The sequence below is a fragment of the Theropithecus gelada genome, chromosome 13 (assembly GCF_003255815.1).
Source record: "Theropithecus gelada isolate Dixy chromosome 13, Tgel_1.0, whole genome shotgun sequence".
Taxonomy (NCBI): Eukaryota; Metazoa; Chordata; class Mammalia; order Primates; family Cercopithecidae; genus Theropithecus; species Theropithecus gelada.
Window position 1 is genome coordinate 51151057 of NC_037681.1, and position 14401 is coordinate 51165457.

Below are 14401 nucleotides of genomic sequence, written 5' to 3' on the forward strand. Positions count from 1 at the left end.
ACTCTGAGGGAGGTGAGGATGAATTGGCTCATTCACCCTCATCCTTTTCACTGTCCTGTCTTCTCCCTGCCCATTCATACCCCATCAGGGTCTAGTTGGATGTAAAGCAGAGCAGTGCTCCCACAGCAGCTGGGGAGTCACAGGCCCATGCCAGGGCTGGAGCATCATCATATCAGCAGGGCAGCACTGGAGCCACAGACACCATGTGAGCCCTGGAGCCTTCTGAGAGTCTGGCTGCTGGCAGGTACATTGCTGTTTCTCAGCTGAACTGTGAAAGCAACCCGTATCATTTGAGTTGTCCAGGTCTGAGCTGTTCTTTGGTGTTTAACTCAATCAGGATCTTGCAAGATCTGCTGCGATCTCCAGGAAGCCTGAGGAGCTCTTGGGTCTGAGTGTTCTTTTAGCAAATTGGGGAATGGTGAGAAGTAACACATCTCTGGCAGAAAAGTAGGGAAGTGGGTTTGATATCATTTTAAAAATGGTGTAGTTACAGTCTCCGTAGGGTTCCTGAACTGTGAAGACTTTGGGTGAATCAACACAAGGCCCGTGGTCACCCGTGTGAACAGAGCCTCGGAAGTTGTGTGTGTGCTGGGGCAGCTGTGATCTTTTTCTGGGCTTCTGTCTTGGCTCAGAAGAAGGAAGAGTTGGCTGAGATGTTTCTAGTAGGCCTCTTTGGTGCTTGACCTGGTCAATCCTGGCTGGGCAGACCAGGGACCTCAGTTCCTTCTCAGCCTTTCCCAAATCTTTCCCTCTGCCTCCAGCCTTTTCTTCCCAGAGGTGAGAGCTGGAGAATCTGAGGATGAGGGTCCTCTTAAAAGGCACCTGAGTCAGCAGGAATTCTTGTCTAAAAGCCCTGGAAACTAATGCAGGCTGGGGTGGGCTGAAAGGTGCTTCTTGGAAGGAAAGCTCACAGAGTCGATGGGATGCTAGAAAATGCAGCCCAGAGGTGGGCAGGGGCCAGACAAGAAGGATACACAGCAAATAATCCTTAGCTGTTCCCACCTATTTTAGTTATTTCCTCGAGTGCCAAGGCTCTGAGTGACTGTGTGTGTGTGTGTGTGTGTATATGTGTGTGTGTGTGCGTGTGTGTGTGTGTATGAGGGGTGAGGGGGAGATGAAGGGAGCATCTAATTGGGCAAGCCTGGGTCACAAGTCTACAACTTTTGCATCCAAGGGCTTGGTTGAGGGAATATTTGGCCTCTAGCTGCTTGCAGTAGGAGGCTGGGCCCTGCCTCCCACCAGGATTCCCCTAAGGTGGAAAAAGTGTTCAGGTACCAGGTGGTGATGAAAATGACAACCGTGTACTACTGCATCCTTAAGAGATATTCTTTGATAGCATCAGAGGGTTTGAGGCACTTCAAAACTACTCTGCTAAACTCCAGCAATGTCTCTCCACCAAATTGCTGAAATTGGGAAATGGAAATATGGTCAAGGAGAGCAGAACACAAAAGCTTTCCTGCTCTTTGTGGTTTTTGGAGCCATGAGTATCATCAGAAAGGCATGCTCCTAAGCCCTACCGAGAGCCCTGGGCCTGAGACCCTAAGTCCTGGGATCAAACACCCCTGTCACCTCCAAGGTGCACCTTGGATAGGTCATTCCTCTCTGAGCTTTAGCTTCCACACCTACAAAAGTGGGGCTAATTGGGTTTTTGAGACAATGAATGTGAACATGCTTGTACTTCTGAAGTACAGGTTGAGCATCCTTAATCCGAACATCTGAAATCCAAAACGCTCCAAAATCCAAAACTTTTGAACACCAACATAATACTCAAAGGAGGTGCACATTGGAGCATTTTGGATTTTGAGCTTTTGGACTAGAGATGTTGAATCAGTAAGTATATAATGCAAATATTCCAAAATCCTCCAAATCTCAAATGTGAAATACTTCTGGTCCAAAGCATTTCTGGTAAGAGAGACACGATCTATATTCTGTCACCGTGAGGCCCTCTTATTAGTGTGAACCACAGCCAATGCACAGGACTGTTCAGCTATGTCTGGGTACCCAGGAGCCCTGTCTGTCCATAAATGCACTGACACTCAAGGCTGTGAATTTTGCCTTCAGCTCAGTGAACAGAAACTGAAATCATTCCTAGAGACACTGTAATTCAAGTTCCAGCCCAGTCTGCTAAAGGACCTCTGATATCCCTGGTGCTCAGAAAGGTGACTTGTGTGTTTGACTGAAGGCTTAGGGGACCTCTGGAAGCCAGTCTCAGCTCTGCCATTAACTCTGACCATGTCACTTCACCTTTTGGGGCCTCATTTTCTTCAACTCTATTATGAGGAGAGAGGATCCCAGCATGTGATGAGTACATGATCTTAATTATCCACATTAGTGCAAAGAAGCCGTGGGGTGTATGATTTGAGAACCTTCACTTGACTTGGGGGATGCACCGAATTGTTTGGGGGAATAGCAGGGAGTAGAGATATCAGACGTTCTTTTGTAGCTTTTTTCTTTTAAATGGTATTTTTAAAAAATGAATTCCCCCAGCTATCGCATTACTGAGTACATACCCAGAGGAACATAAGCATTCTACAATAAAGGCATATGCATGTGAATGTGCACTGCAGCACCATTCACAATAGCAAAGACATGGAATCAACCTAAATGCCCATCAGTGACAGATTGGACAAAGAAAATGTGGTACATATACACCATGGAATACTATGCAGCCACCAAAAGAGCGAGATCATGTTTTTTTCCTGGGAAAATGGATGGAGCGGGAAGCTATTATCCTTAGCAAACTAACACAGGAACAGAAAACCGAATACTGCAAGTTCTCATTTATAAGTGGGAGCTAAATAATAAGAACTTATGAACACAAAGAAGGAAACAACAGAAACTGGGATCTACTTGAGGGGGGAGGGTGGGAGGAGGGAGCGGAGCAGAAAAGATGATTACTGGGTACTGAGCTTAATACCTGGGTAATGAAATAATCTATAAAACAAACCCCCATGACACGTGTTTACCTATGTAAGAAACCTTCACATGTACCCCCAAACCTAAAATAAAGGTTTCATAAAACCAAAACCATGAAAGGAGAGAGAGCCTAGGTGGAGGGGAAACCTGGCCTCAGAATAGCCAAGCAGAAGTTTGCATGCCAACCACCAAACTATGACTCGACTTTGGTCTAAACATAAGAGAAAAACACACCTCTTGGATTTATACTCAGAACAGTTTAGACAGCTTCCCCCCGCCCCCACAACTTCCAAAGTTTAGCCAATGATTCTCAAACTTTAATGTGCATAAGCCTCTGGAGAGCTTATGAAAATGCAGATTTTCAGGCTCTGTCCTTAAACATTCTGATGTAGAAGGTCTGGAATAAGCCCAGAATCTGCTTTGTTAGAACAGCTAGTCTTGGCCCAGACCACTTTTTGAGTAGCAAGCATTAGATTCTACAGCGTCCCAGAAAACGCTGACAAGCGACACAGGCAGGAGGTGAGTCCCACTGTAATTATGGTCGATTGTCATCTCTCTGGCCTCAGATTTCTTGCACATTTAGCCTTGGACTGGATGAATGCTACAGCCTCTTTGGGATTTGTCTCCAAGGCTGTGGTATAGTCAAATCTCCCAGCATGGCCAAAGCTGTTCTCCCCAACTCAAGGTTTACACTGAATTTCTAAAAGGGAAAGCCCTGAAGCAGGCTGCCTTACCGGAATCACTTGGAAATTGAGTGGAAGTTTCTCATCTTCTGCCTTCAAATTTGGTGGCGTGATAGCAATTGTGATGCAGATGACAACATTGGTGCCTTCCATTGGCTCTTGCACAGAAAAGTTGAATTGAGCATCATTCCGAAGTCCTCCTGCATCAGATAGAGCTGTTACTAGAGCTCAGCTTCACTACTGGGAATCCCGGGCGGGACCATGTCCAGTGCAGAGAGCTCTGTGGGGTTGTGTTGTGAACTCTGGATTGGAGACCTAAGGCCTGGGTCCTAATCCTCACAGTTACTACTTGAGATACAAGTTTATTTTCTAAACCTTGGCTTCCTCCTCTTAAACACAGGAAAGGTTGTATAGTCCCCACTGTGTGAAAAATGTTTCTTAAACTGTAAAGTCAAAGTCTATTTTATAATGATAAGTGAAATTACAGAGTTCCCAGCTACAAGTGAGCTTTTGCATTGGTGGTAACCATCAGAGCCTTGAAATGGCATGAACCACCCAAGCACAACTAGAGACAGGAAAATAGGCAGAGAGATGGCAATTGCTGTACTCTTCTAACCAAGCATGCTTATCAAAGCCAGAACAAGAGAGAGCGAGCTAATGTGAAAACCATTAGATTCAAATACATGGAAGAATGAAGATAAATCAAGATAGAGATGAATTGATATACATCAGAAGATTGGACTGACAATGGGGGAGCTCTGCAAGGGAGTGGGGAGGCGTAGAGGACCATCATAGCATGGACGTGCCGTGAGGACTGGATAAGACGGTGCATTAAAATGCAGGTGCTCGATCACTGGCTCCCTTTTCTTTTTCCATTGTAAGGTATTACTGAAAACGGCCCTCATGTACAGGTTTTGTTAGTTCATTGATAAGGACTGTATCCAGGGGAGAGGGCCTTGGCCCTATAATCAGAGAGGCGTAGCTCAGGAAGAGGAATCAGTAAATTTGCTGCCCAACAGTGACTCAGCAGCTCTTGAGGTTCTGCCCAAGACCTCCTGGTGACAAGGTTCTCTGAGCAGCAGTTCTGTAGATCGCTAGAGCCTGGAGGTCAAGAAGAGGGACACCATGGGGTATGGGCTCATTCAAACAAACCATCTCGACAGGCAGGTGCCCAGAGGAAGGGATGCATACACATCCCTGGGTGTAAACACACAACAAACACACTCTCACACACAAATGCATTGTTTACGCAGCCTCTTTTATCAAGGATGTATAAGCACACTCTGGTTCCTCTTCACAGGGAGCTCTTTCACTCATCAATGCCACAAACAGGGAATGGGAGGTACAGGGAGGGAATGTGACTTTCCCAAGGCCATGATCAACAAGATTCATCTCAGGGGAGCTCAAAGACGGGCTCAGAGGCGCCTATCTGTGGGACTTCAGCAGGGACACACCTGCCAAGACAGGGCAGGGATAGTCTCCCTTGTGTCTGGGTGGTGCTCTCTAGGCTCAAGGACAGACAGGTATGACTAATTCCACTGCTGAATGTTGGGGAGGCTGAGGACAGGGTGACCAATTATGTTTCCAACATCACAAGGCCAGTATGTGGCAAAGACAAGGGTCCAACCTAGGCCCCAACTCTTTTCCTGTGTTCTTTCTGCAGCCCTCCCCTTGTCCTGGATGTTTACTGGAGGGTGGTGAGCCTGCTCTCCTCCCAGGAAGCGGGAGGGGGTTAGTGGAAGGACAGTGGCACAGCATGGAGGGCTGTAGGAGAATCACATCAACGATTCTCCTGCTTGGCCCCTACCAGCAATCATTTTACTTGGAGGAGCAGTCACAGTCTCTTCATGCTGACAAACTCCCTTCCTTTCAGCTTCAGGCTCATGGCCCAGAATCAAGGGCCAGAGAGAGCTGAAGCCATGGCAGGGCTGGGCTGGGGCAGCCAGCTTCCAGTTGGGCAGTGTGACCACCCGTGTCATCATTACCTGTAGTGTTTCCTAGAATCACTTGCTTCCTAAACATTATTTGGGACCATCCTTCGTGGAGTGTGTTTCCATGGTCCAGGGTAATTGGAATTTGGCTACATATAAACATGGAGACGAATTTCTGTTGGAAATCTTGACATGACATCCTGTTAAAAACAGATATACATCACTCAGTGACTAGTGGTTGTGTCCCCAGGGTGGGGGTTCCTATGACTTTACAGCATAGCCACTGTCCTGCCCAGAGACCAATGTCTGAACCTGGCTCATTCACCATCAAGCACCCTTCTGTGTTTTCAGTCCCTCTGCTCCAGTGGCTGGGAGAGCAAGGACACAGTCACGTTCTGGGGTCTGCCTGTCACCAGGCAGAAGCTTTATCATTAACTGCCATCTCCTTAACGCATTGATCCAATGGTGAGCCCTTTCATGGTCAGTGGGATGACTGCCAGTCTCTGCTCTGGGTTCTCTAAGCTGCTAGGAAAATTGTTTTTACCCTAGGGTGTTTTGCCAAATTTATTGTTGAGGTCTTTATCAGCCTAAAATTGGATTCCACACCTAAAATCCCATCTCCTTCTGTGATTAAACCAGGGACACTGGGAAAGATTTCCTTCTAATCTATATTTGTCCCTCTGATTCTTAATTATTTAGACCCATGCTCCTTTCCACACATGCTAATTTTCATTGAAATACATCACTCAGTAAAACAGACAACCCTCTGAGGAATATACAGGTCATGCTCTGAGATGTGAGTATATGGCCAAGAATGTGTTCTCAAAACATCTAGTCCTGCGTGACTTCTGGGTGATGAAGCCAATGTCTCACCCAGAGCTACAGAGTCTGCATCCTGCTGCTGTTTTTGAGGTCACACTAGAGGAAACTGGGGAGCTCGAGGGTCCCAGCAAGATGGTACAGAAGATATGGGCATGACAACCATGCATCCTGGCTTCCAGGAAACCACAGATTTCAAGCCTTTGGTGCCAATATTCTCTTTTACTATTAAAATGTCCTGAAAGTTCAGCATTTCATAACTGAAATAACTTTCCCACCAAGAGGGAGCCTACAATAATTTTTCATCCAAAGTTTTTGTGTCTTGGTAGAGAAAATAGGCTCCCTCTAAACAGGTCTCTGCAAAGCTATTTTCCATCTTCATAAATGTTTAGGGAAAAGGGTAGGGATTGAAGACTTGGGCAATAGTTAAAGATTTAAAACACCGTTATATAAGAAGGGTAAATACCAAAACTCTCCATCTTCCTGTTTCTTATGTAGCTGGCTTTTCCGCGGGTCACGGGTTTCCTCCCACTCCTGAGACCTGAACATGGACAGACAAACCACGGGGTGAGATTTTCCAGTGCATTTTTTCTCAACCATGTGTGGGTCAACAGGGACCCTCTGTACATGTCCCCATTAGTTCCTGGGGAGCACATGGCAAGTGTCATTCCACCTAGGACAGGACCCAGTTATTCTCTACCTGTTGACGACTTCCAGACATCTGTCCCCAGCCTGGTCTTCTTTCCTGAGGTCTAGATGGATTTATGTTGCAGTTCACCCCACATCTCCAACAGAGTCCCATAGTGACCCCAAATCAACCTGTCCCTGACCATACCCATCCTCTGCCACCTCCTATTGTCTGAGTGAGAACATGAGGAGTCCCTCTGTCACACCCACACATCCAAACAATCATCAAATAGCATTCATTAATTGATCCTACCTCTTAAACCCCTCTCAAAGCCAGGCACTTATTTCCATCCCTCCTGCTGTTACCCCAGTTCAGGCTCCCTGCCCTTCCCTCTGGATGTCCACCTGGTCTCCCTGAACTCAGTTCTGCCCACTTTCCCATCCATTCCTCACACTGCCATTGAAATGATCTTTCTAAAATGTAAACTTGATTATATTATTTCCCTGCTTAAAACCTATCAGTGGTTCCATATTATTCTCAAGGTAAAGTTCACACTCCTTAAAGAGAACCTCGGCCTCTGCCACCCTCTCTGATGTTACCAGTTTCTTGCTTCCTCACCTTACCTCCACTCTTGAATTCTATTCTCCAGCAATAGTGCCTTCATTTCCTTAAAACACCCCCTGCACCCCCAACTTTCACCCTGATGCTCGCTGCACCTGGCGCCCTCTTCCTCCTTTTATTCTGTAACCTGCCCTTACTCATCTTTCCTCTTAAAGGGCATTGCCTCTGGGAAGCCCTGCTTGGCCCCCAACTGCCCTCTGTTCCAGGTCTTTTGAGCTTCCATAGTCTGCTGTGTTACTGTTACTTTGTGTATTGGTTGCTATGTCTCACTAGACTCCCAGAGCCATGAGATTGCTGAGCCTGGCTGGCCATCCTATCATCGCAGGTGTTTTGCCCATGCCTTGGCATGTATTAGGTGGGTGCAAAAGTAATTGCATGCCTAATAGCACACAGTGATTTTTTTGTTTGTTTAATTAATTAATGCTGCCCACTTCGTTGGAACGATATGTTCCAGAAGCCAGTCCTTGGGTCTCTGGCGAGGAAGAGACCCTCACAAGCAGAAGGCAGCAGCTGCCCCTTCTTCAGCCCACTCCTTAGAGGGGAGGCATGCTTGTAGGCAATGGGTTTCAGGGGCACAAAAGCTCAATGAGACCTTTCTCATGGATGAGGTTGCATGGGGAGCCTGGGTCCCCTCTGTGCTAGGACAGCAAGGCAGGGGCCACCACTCAGGCTTCCGGCTGCAGGCTGAAGCAGTCAGATGTGGTATTGTAAAATGGCAATTTTATAATTAAGCGATAATTACATTTTCTGCAGTGTGTAAGGGAGAATAATTGTAGTGTAAATCAATACGCTATCGATTCATACAAGTTTGCCTTTAAGTGTGTGCGACTGAAATTTCAATTATGGCTGAGATTAGACCATCTGGTTCTCTCCATCCATCTCCATTCCTAAAAAGTAGGGAAGAAATCAACCACCTGCTTGGAGACAGTGATTATGCAGTCCCTGTCACTTCCTTCCAGTCTGGTTTCTGGTGCAAAGTGGTGACCCTCAGCAGTCAGCCAAGATACAATATGTGATCCGACAGAGCAGGTGCTGCTAGATCCGTCTCCCCCAGTCCCTGCTCTGCACACATCACGGCCATGGTCAAAAGCCTTCCTTTATGCCCATGCCTGTAGGGGATAAATCCAGACTTCCGGCATCAGGCTGTCTGGTGTTGGCTCCCAGCACTCTCTCTCTCTCAGCTTCCTCTGCCTCAGGCCAGTTTGTTGGCCCTGAAAAGACTATCGATGTTCCCAGAGGGGTGCCATAGCCTATGCGTCCCCCTCCTATCTAGTGATCTCTTCTGAAGTGAGTCATACTTCCTCCACCACAAGGCCAACTCAAGTTCGGTCCCATCCATGAAGCTTTCCCTGAACATGCCAGCTCATGGGATGCTTCTCTCCCCAAACCCTGGTGTCCCCTGTTGCCTTGACTGGTCACTTGATATTTAGCATGGGAAACATGGGCAAAATATCAATTGCGAATATATTGCCTCTTCTTCTACCCTAGGGAATCTGTCATTGTCATTTGCCTTCCCTCTACTTCTATCCCAACAGGCAGCCTCAAATCAGGGGTGCTGGCTGATCCTGTCACACTCTGGGCCATATTTGGCAACTTGGAGTAATGACTGGGAAGGAGAACTGGAAGGTTATTAGGTTTTATATTGGTTAATAACAGAGGTTATTAGGATTTATATTGGAAAGCGCAAAGGATACACCTGGGAAGGAAGAAAGAATAGAGGCGAGAGAGGAGAAACTGGGGAGGTTTGACTGCCCGATTCTCCCAGGGGCGTCTGAGGTCACAGTTAGGTTTATTCTAGGAATTCATTGTGCTGTTTCCTCCCACCTTCCATCTCTGCTTACCTCGCCCTCCATCCCAATCATACTTTCATCCCACACTGGTTGAGTGCCCAAGGGTGCCAAGGTCATGGGAGATTGGAGCGGTCCTGCCACAGCTTAGCCTGGGGCATCAGGTCTAGAACTGGCTGGCTCTGCATTAGCCTCCAGGACACACCGTCCTCACTGTATTGATTTCACTGTGTGCTGGGCCCATTCCTGTTTGTCTGAACGGATTGCACTTCCTTTCAGATCAAGTTCTCCACCCCCAGCCCCACTGGTGACGATGCAGCAGCTGCTGTGTCACCACACTTTTCACGGATGGACACAGACCCCTGGAGGAGTGCGACCGGGCTGAGCCTTGCTGGCTGCCCAGAGGAGCAAGTAACCTGTTGCGGCCCCTCTGTCCCCTCAGGACCACTGTCTCCTTCACAGTCAGCAAGGGGCTGGCGGCCTAGGGGTCCACTCCTCTGGCAGCTGGGAAATGCCAGCCCAGTTCCCTGGGGAAAGCACTGACCACACAGCTGGGCCCCCATGGGATGTCTTAGCTCCTGTGCCTCCTGATTTAAGTGTGGAGAGGTGCAGCTTTATCATTTATATCCCAGGCACCGAGTACTCACAGGCATCCGGAGCAGCAGGGCAAGACTGGAGAGCTGAGTAGATTGGACAAAAACATCATCTAGATCTTTGCATCACTTTCCCCAACTGCCCCCGGTTAGGACGCCTTTTCCACCCTGATAATGTGACATGCTCAGGATCAGAATTCCATGGGTCCCTCTAAGGGAGGCAGTTCCTTCTCTCCATCTCTGTCTTGCCAAGTCGGGGCTTGGCTCCTGCCTGCCCTGCCTCCCGCCTCTTTTACTAATTCTGGGCATGTGCATTCCCTGCTGTGGACTGTAACCTTCTGGAGGGTGGGCACTGGGTCTTGTCATCCATATACACCTCACAGCACCCGCTTAACACAGTGCACTTAGTACAGGGTGTACACAGTAGGTGCCTCGTAGTTGCTTGGCAGATGGCATCACAGGAGCGTGAGATGCACAGATAACCACGTGTAGGTGTGAGCTGGACAGGCCTGCGGTGAGAGGCGCAGCGGCGAGACAACCGCTGCTCTTATGGGCAGGAGGCTCTACCAACACCAAACGCTCTGTGAAGGATGGAGAGAGGTTTCCTGAAGCCATACCCATCACTCCAGCGCCCTCTCCATTCAGTCTCGCCCCAGCCCCAGGGGTTCCACAGGGAGATAATTTCTTCCCAGCCCCTTCTGTATTGAATCTGTAAAGAAAACAGAAAAGGAAACTGTCAGTGCTCTACAGCAAAAGTCAGCAGAAAGGGGGATGAATGCAGCTGCTTTTTACCTCCAAGGACCAATTTAACTTCTGACCTCATTTGGCTGCAACCAGAAAAAATTGAAAGGAAAAAAAATCAATGTCTCTCTACTGCCTGCACGGCGTTGGAAGGAGATAGACGAGGAAATGGCCCCTCATTCCGCTCAGCCCCTCACAAGGGCAGATGCAACTTTATCATTCCTTAAGACTGCATCCCAGAACCTGAGTGAGTTGAGATTTAATAGCAGATAAACAGCAGGGGATGTTGCTTCGGGCTGCAGAGGACAACTTTATGGGTCCCCAGCCTCCTCCAAGCCCTGTCATGGATGGCATCTCTGTTCCACAGACACAGCCTCATTCTCTGCCGGCAGCCCAGTGGGAGCTATGGAGCAGTCTCAACAGCACTGTCGTGAGTGAGGAGGGTAGAGGAGGCAGATTTGAGCAAGACTGAGATGGCCTGTGAACCAAGATAGCCGGGGCTAGCCCTCCTCATCCTGCATCCCAGAGCTGATGAGATACCTCAGTCTGAGAGAAGATGGCCAACAATGGCCTGAACTTTCCCTCCTTCCCTCCCTTCCTCCCTCCCTCCCTTCCTTCCTTCCTTCCTTCCTCTCTCTCTCCCTCCTTTCCTCCCTCCCTTTCCTTTCCTCCCTCCCTTTCCTTTCCTCCCTCCCTCCCTCGCTCCCCTTTCCTTCTTCCCTCCCTTCCTTCCTTCTTTCCCTTTCTCCCTCCCTTCTTCCTTCACTCCCTTACTACCCTCCTTCTTTCCCTTACTCCCTCTCATCTTCCCTTCTTTCCTTCCTTTTCCTCCCTCCCTCCCTCCCTTTCTGTCTTCCCTCCTTCTGTTTCTTTCCTTTCTCCCTCCCCTGCTCCTATCCTTTTACCCTTCCCTGCTCCTATTTTTCCCTCCTTTCTTCCCTCCCTCCCTCTCTCCTTCCCTCCCTCCCTCTCTTCCTTCCTTCCTTCCTTCCTTCCTTCCTTTTCTCTCTCCCTCCCTTCCTCCCTCCCTCCCTTCCTCTCTTCCTGTCTGTCTCTTCCTTCCTCTCTCTTCCCCTTCCTTCTTATCTTGTTTCCTCCCTCCCTTGTTTTTCTCCTCCCTCCGTCCCTCCCTTCCTTCTTTACCCCCTGCCTTCCCTCATCTCTCTCTCCCTCCTTTCCTCCTTCCTTTCTTCTCTCCTTGCCCCCTGTCTGGGGTTACTCATCCTCACCACACTTCAGATAAGGAGGTCTACCCCTTTGCTCCCTCACACCACTTAAGCCAGAGGGCAGAACTGTGAGAAAATGACAACACAGCAGCCAACCCTTGAACCTGCATCCCCGGGAGCCGGCAGCCCTCAGCGTGGCGAGAGGAATTAAAATATGATTGAGCTGTAGCTGTGATATCGATCTGTGCTAATGTTGTCTGAGGAGACAGAAGCCCAGAGGGGCGAGGAAAGGGGCGAACTTGCTCCCTGATTCTTGGTCAGAGAAGAAGGACAACACTCTGGATAGAACAGACTATCACTGTGTGGAAGAGAAGCCGCAGGTGGAGGCAGGGCTCAGAGCTAGGTGCCGGCTAACGTGTGCTAAGGAAACAGCACGGGAGAAGCTAAGCACCTTTCTCAAGATCGCTAAGACAGCGGCAGAGGCAGAATTCCAATCTAGCCATGGTCAGTTTCCAAAGTCCTGGCTCCTAGTTTTGGAATTGGGCAAGAGTAAAGGTCCATTCTTGGATGTAGCTGTGCCCTTGGCCTCGACTGTGACCCTTGAGCCACCTGGTCAATGCCCATGCTCACCAGTGGGGCATTGCTGTGCAGGAGCCGTACAGTCACACACGGGCCCAGGAGCCTGGCTCGGAAAAGGCTGTTTTCTGTTGCTTCCCTTGTCTGCGCCGCTCCCTGGCCAGTACCTCAGCAGAAGGGGCTCTCACTTTCAATGCCTCCAAGAAGCACAAACCCAGCTTTCCTACCCCTGTCTGCCCTACCCTGAGGCACCCCAAGCCTTGCACACAGTTTACTGTTAACTCCCAGCACCTGACAGAGCCCATGGAGCAAGGACACAAGAAATGGTCACCTGGTGCCCCAAATAGCTTAATGAGCCATGCTCAGTGTCTCATGGATACTCAGGGGCTCCGGTGGGCATGGGGGAGAAAATCAACCTGCGATTCAAAGGGGCTGGAAGCAGGGCTAAGTGAGGCATGCAGATAAACACTCACCCCTTTGCCCAAGGGAATCGCCGACTGAGCTAAGTGCATAATAAAAAATGCCAATTTCATTTATCTTCCTGTCTGTGTCCTGCCTAGAGGGAGGATGAGCAGATTAAAAAGTATGCCACATTTATGGGCTGCTTTAATCTTAGCACTTGTGGTTCAGAGTTATAACCTTCTCTCTCTGGAGGAGGAGTCTTTAACCAACTCAAGTTCTTGGTTGTGTCCCTCCTTTATGGCAGTGACCCATTCGTGCTGGCATGGGCCTTGGTCTGGGGGTGCAGGGGTCACACTCGAGGCCAAGGCCATGGCTACACCTAAGAATGGGCCGGCCACATGCTTCTTCGCTCCCTGGCCACTGACTCTGCCTCTGACCCTGCTCAGCACTCAGGAAAGGTGCTACTGGGCAGGAGGTAACCCAAGTTATCTACCCTGCAATAGTACTTCCTCAAATGAATTATCCTGAATGCCAGTTCCATTGGCCATTAATAGTTATTCCTAGCAAAAATGGTTTTGTGGCTAATGGTACAATAAAAACCAGCAGGGCTTGCACTGCTCATACAGGCCTCTTGGAGTCTTTAAAATGCAAATGTACACTCTGAATCGCCAAGGAGGGGATATAGTGAGTGGCATTTTCCAAATGTATTTGGAAACCCATTTTCACAGAGGCTAGTGCTTCTTAGAACACGTTCTGTGAAGTGTCAGCAGCATGGAATGGTGGAGCAGGGACGGATTACACAGGACATGCGGTCTTGATCACCTGTCTTCCCAGGGGAGGTGTTCTGTTTAGACCACTCAGTATATTATTAAAACAATTCCAAGTGTACACTATGGGGGCACAAATGTTCGAGCTGTGGGTGTCATGATCAGGAGCCCAAACTGCAGCTGAGACAGCACTTGGACTCCCGAGTTCCCCTCTGTCACCCTAGATGTTCACATAGCTGCTCTGCAACCCAGCAGTCACTGCCATCTCCACAGCCAGCCTCTGCGGGGACTCATGCTCTAAGGTCATCTGGACCTCTAGGTACACGAGTCCCTTCTCCCCTGTGTTCAGAGCAGAAACAAAGGCTATCTCAATGTATAAAAAGGATCTTGTCCAAGAATGGCAAATACATTGCAAAGGTACCTGACTTCCTCATCTCATGCCCCAAACAGATATTACTAATTGATAATAGCTCTCTTTCCATGAATCTGGAAGTGCCAAGGTCAATTTTGGACAATTACCTGTTGTACAAAAAGCATTCATTAGAGACAGGAGATATTGTCTTGGTTTTGTGATTGGGACAATGATCAAAATGTGAAACAATGGAACAACTGGCCTCAGGTCCATGGACAAGAGAGACAGACGGATAGAGAGAGGAAGGACATGTGGGAAAGGAGGAGAGGCCAGGCAAGTATGAGAAAGCCACACATAGAGCCTGATGCTCTGCAGTCCTCGGTCCATAAAGTCCTGGGAGAAATGATGTGCCCTAGAGT

General features: G+C 48.7%; 1 protein-coding gene across 1 annotated transcript in view; it reads right to left on the minus strand.

Annotated features, from left to right (window-relative positions):
* Positions 1 to 1304: 1304 nt before the first annotated feature.
* The window catches only part of LOC112604483 (calpain-13), a 58725-nt gene continuing 45628 nt past the window's right edge, over positions 1305 to 14401 (minus strand). The window contains exons 8-12 of the mRNA XM_025353517.1: positions 10596 to 10687; positions 6816 to 6890; positions 5585 to 5730; positions 3651 to 3799; positions 1305 to 1403 (exon numbers count right to left, since the gene is read on the minus strand). Coding sequence (XP_025209302.1) covers positions 1305 to 1403; positions 3651 to 3799; positions 5585 to 5730; positions 6816 to 6890; positions 10596 to 10687 — 561 coding nt within the window. The remainder of the gene's footprint in view (positions 1404 to 3650; positions 3800 to 5584; positions 5731 to 6815; positions 6891 to 10595; positions 10688 to 14401) is intronic.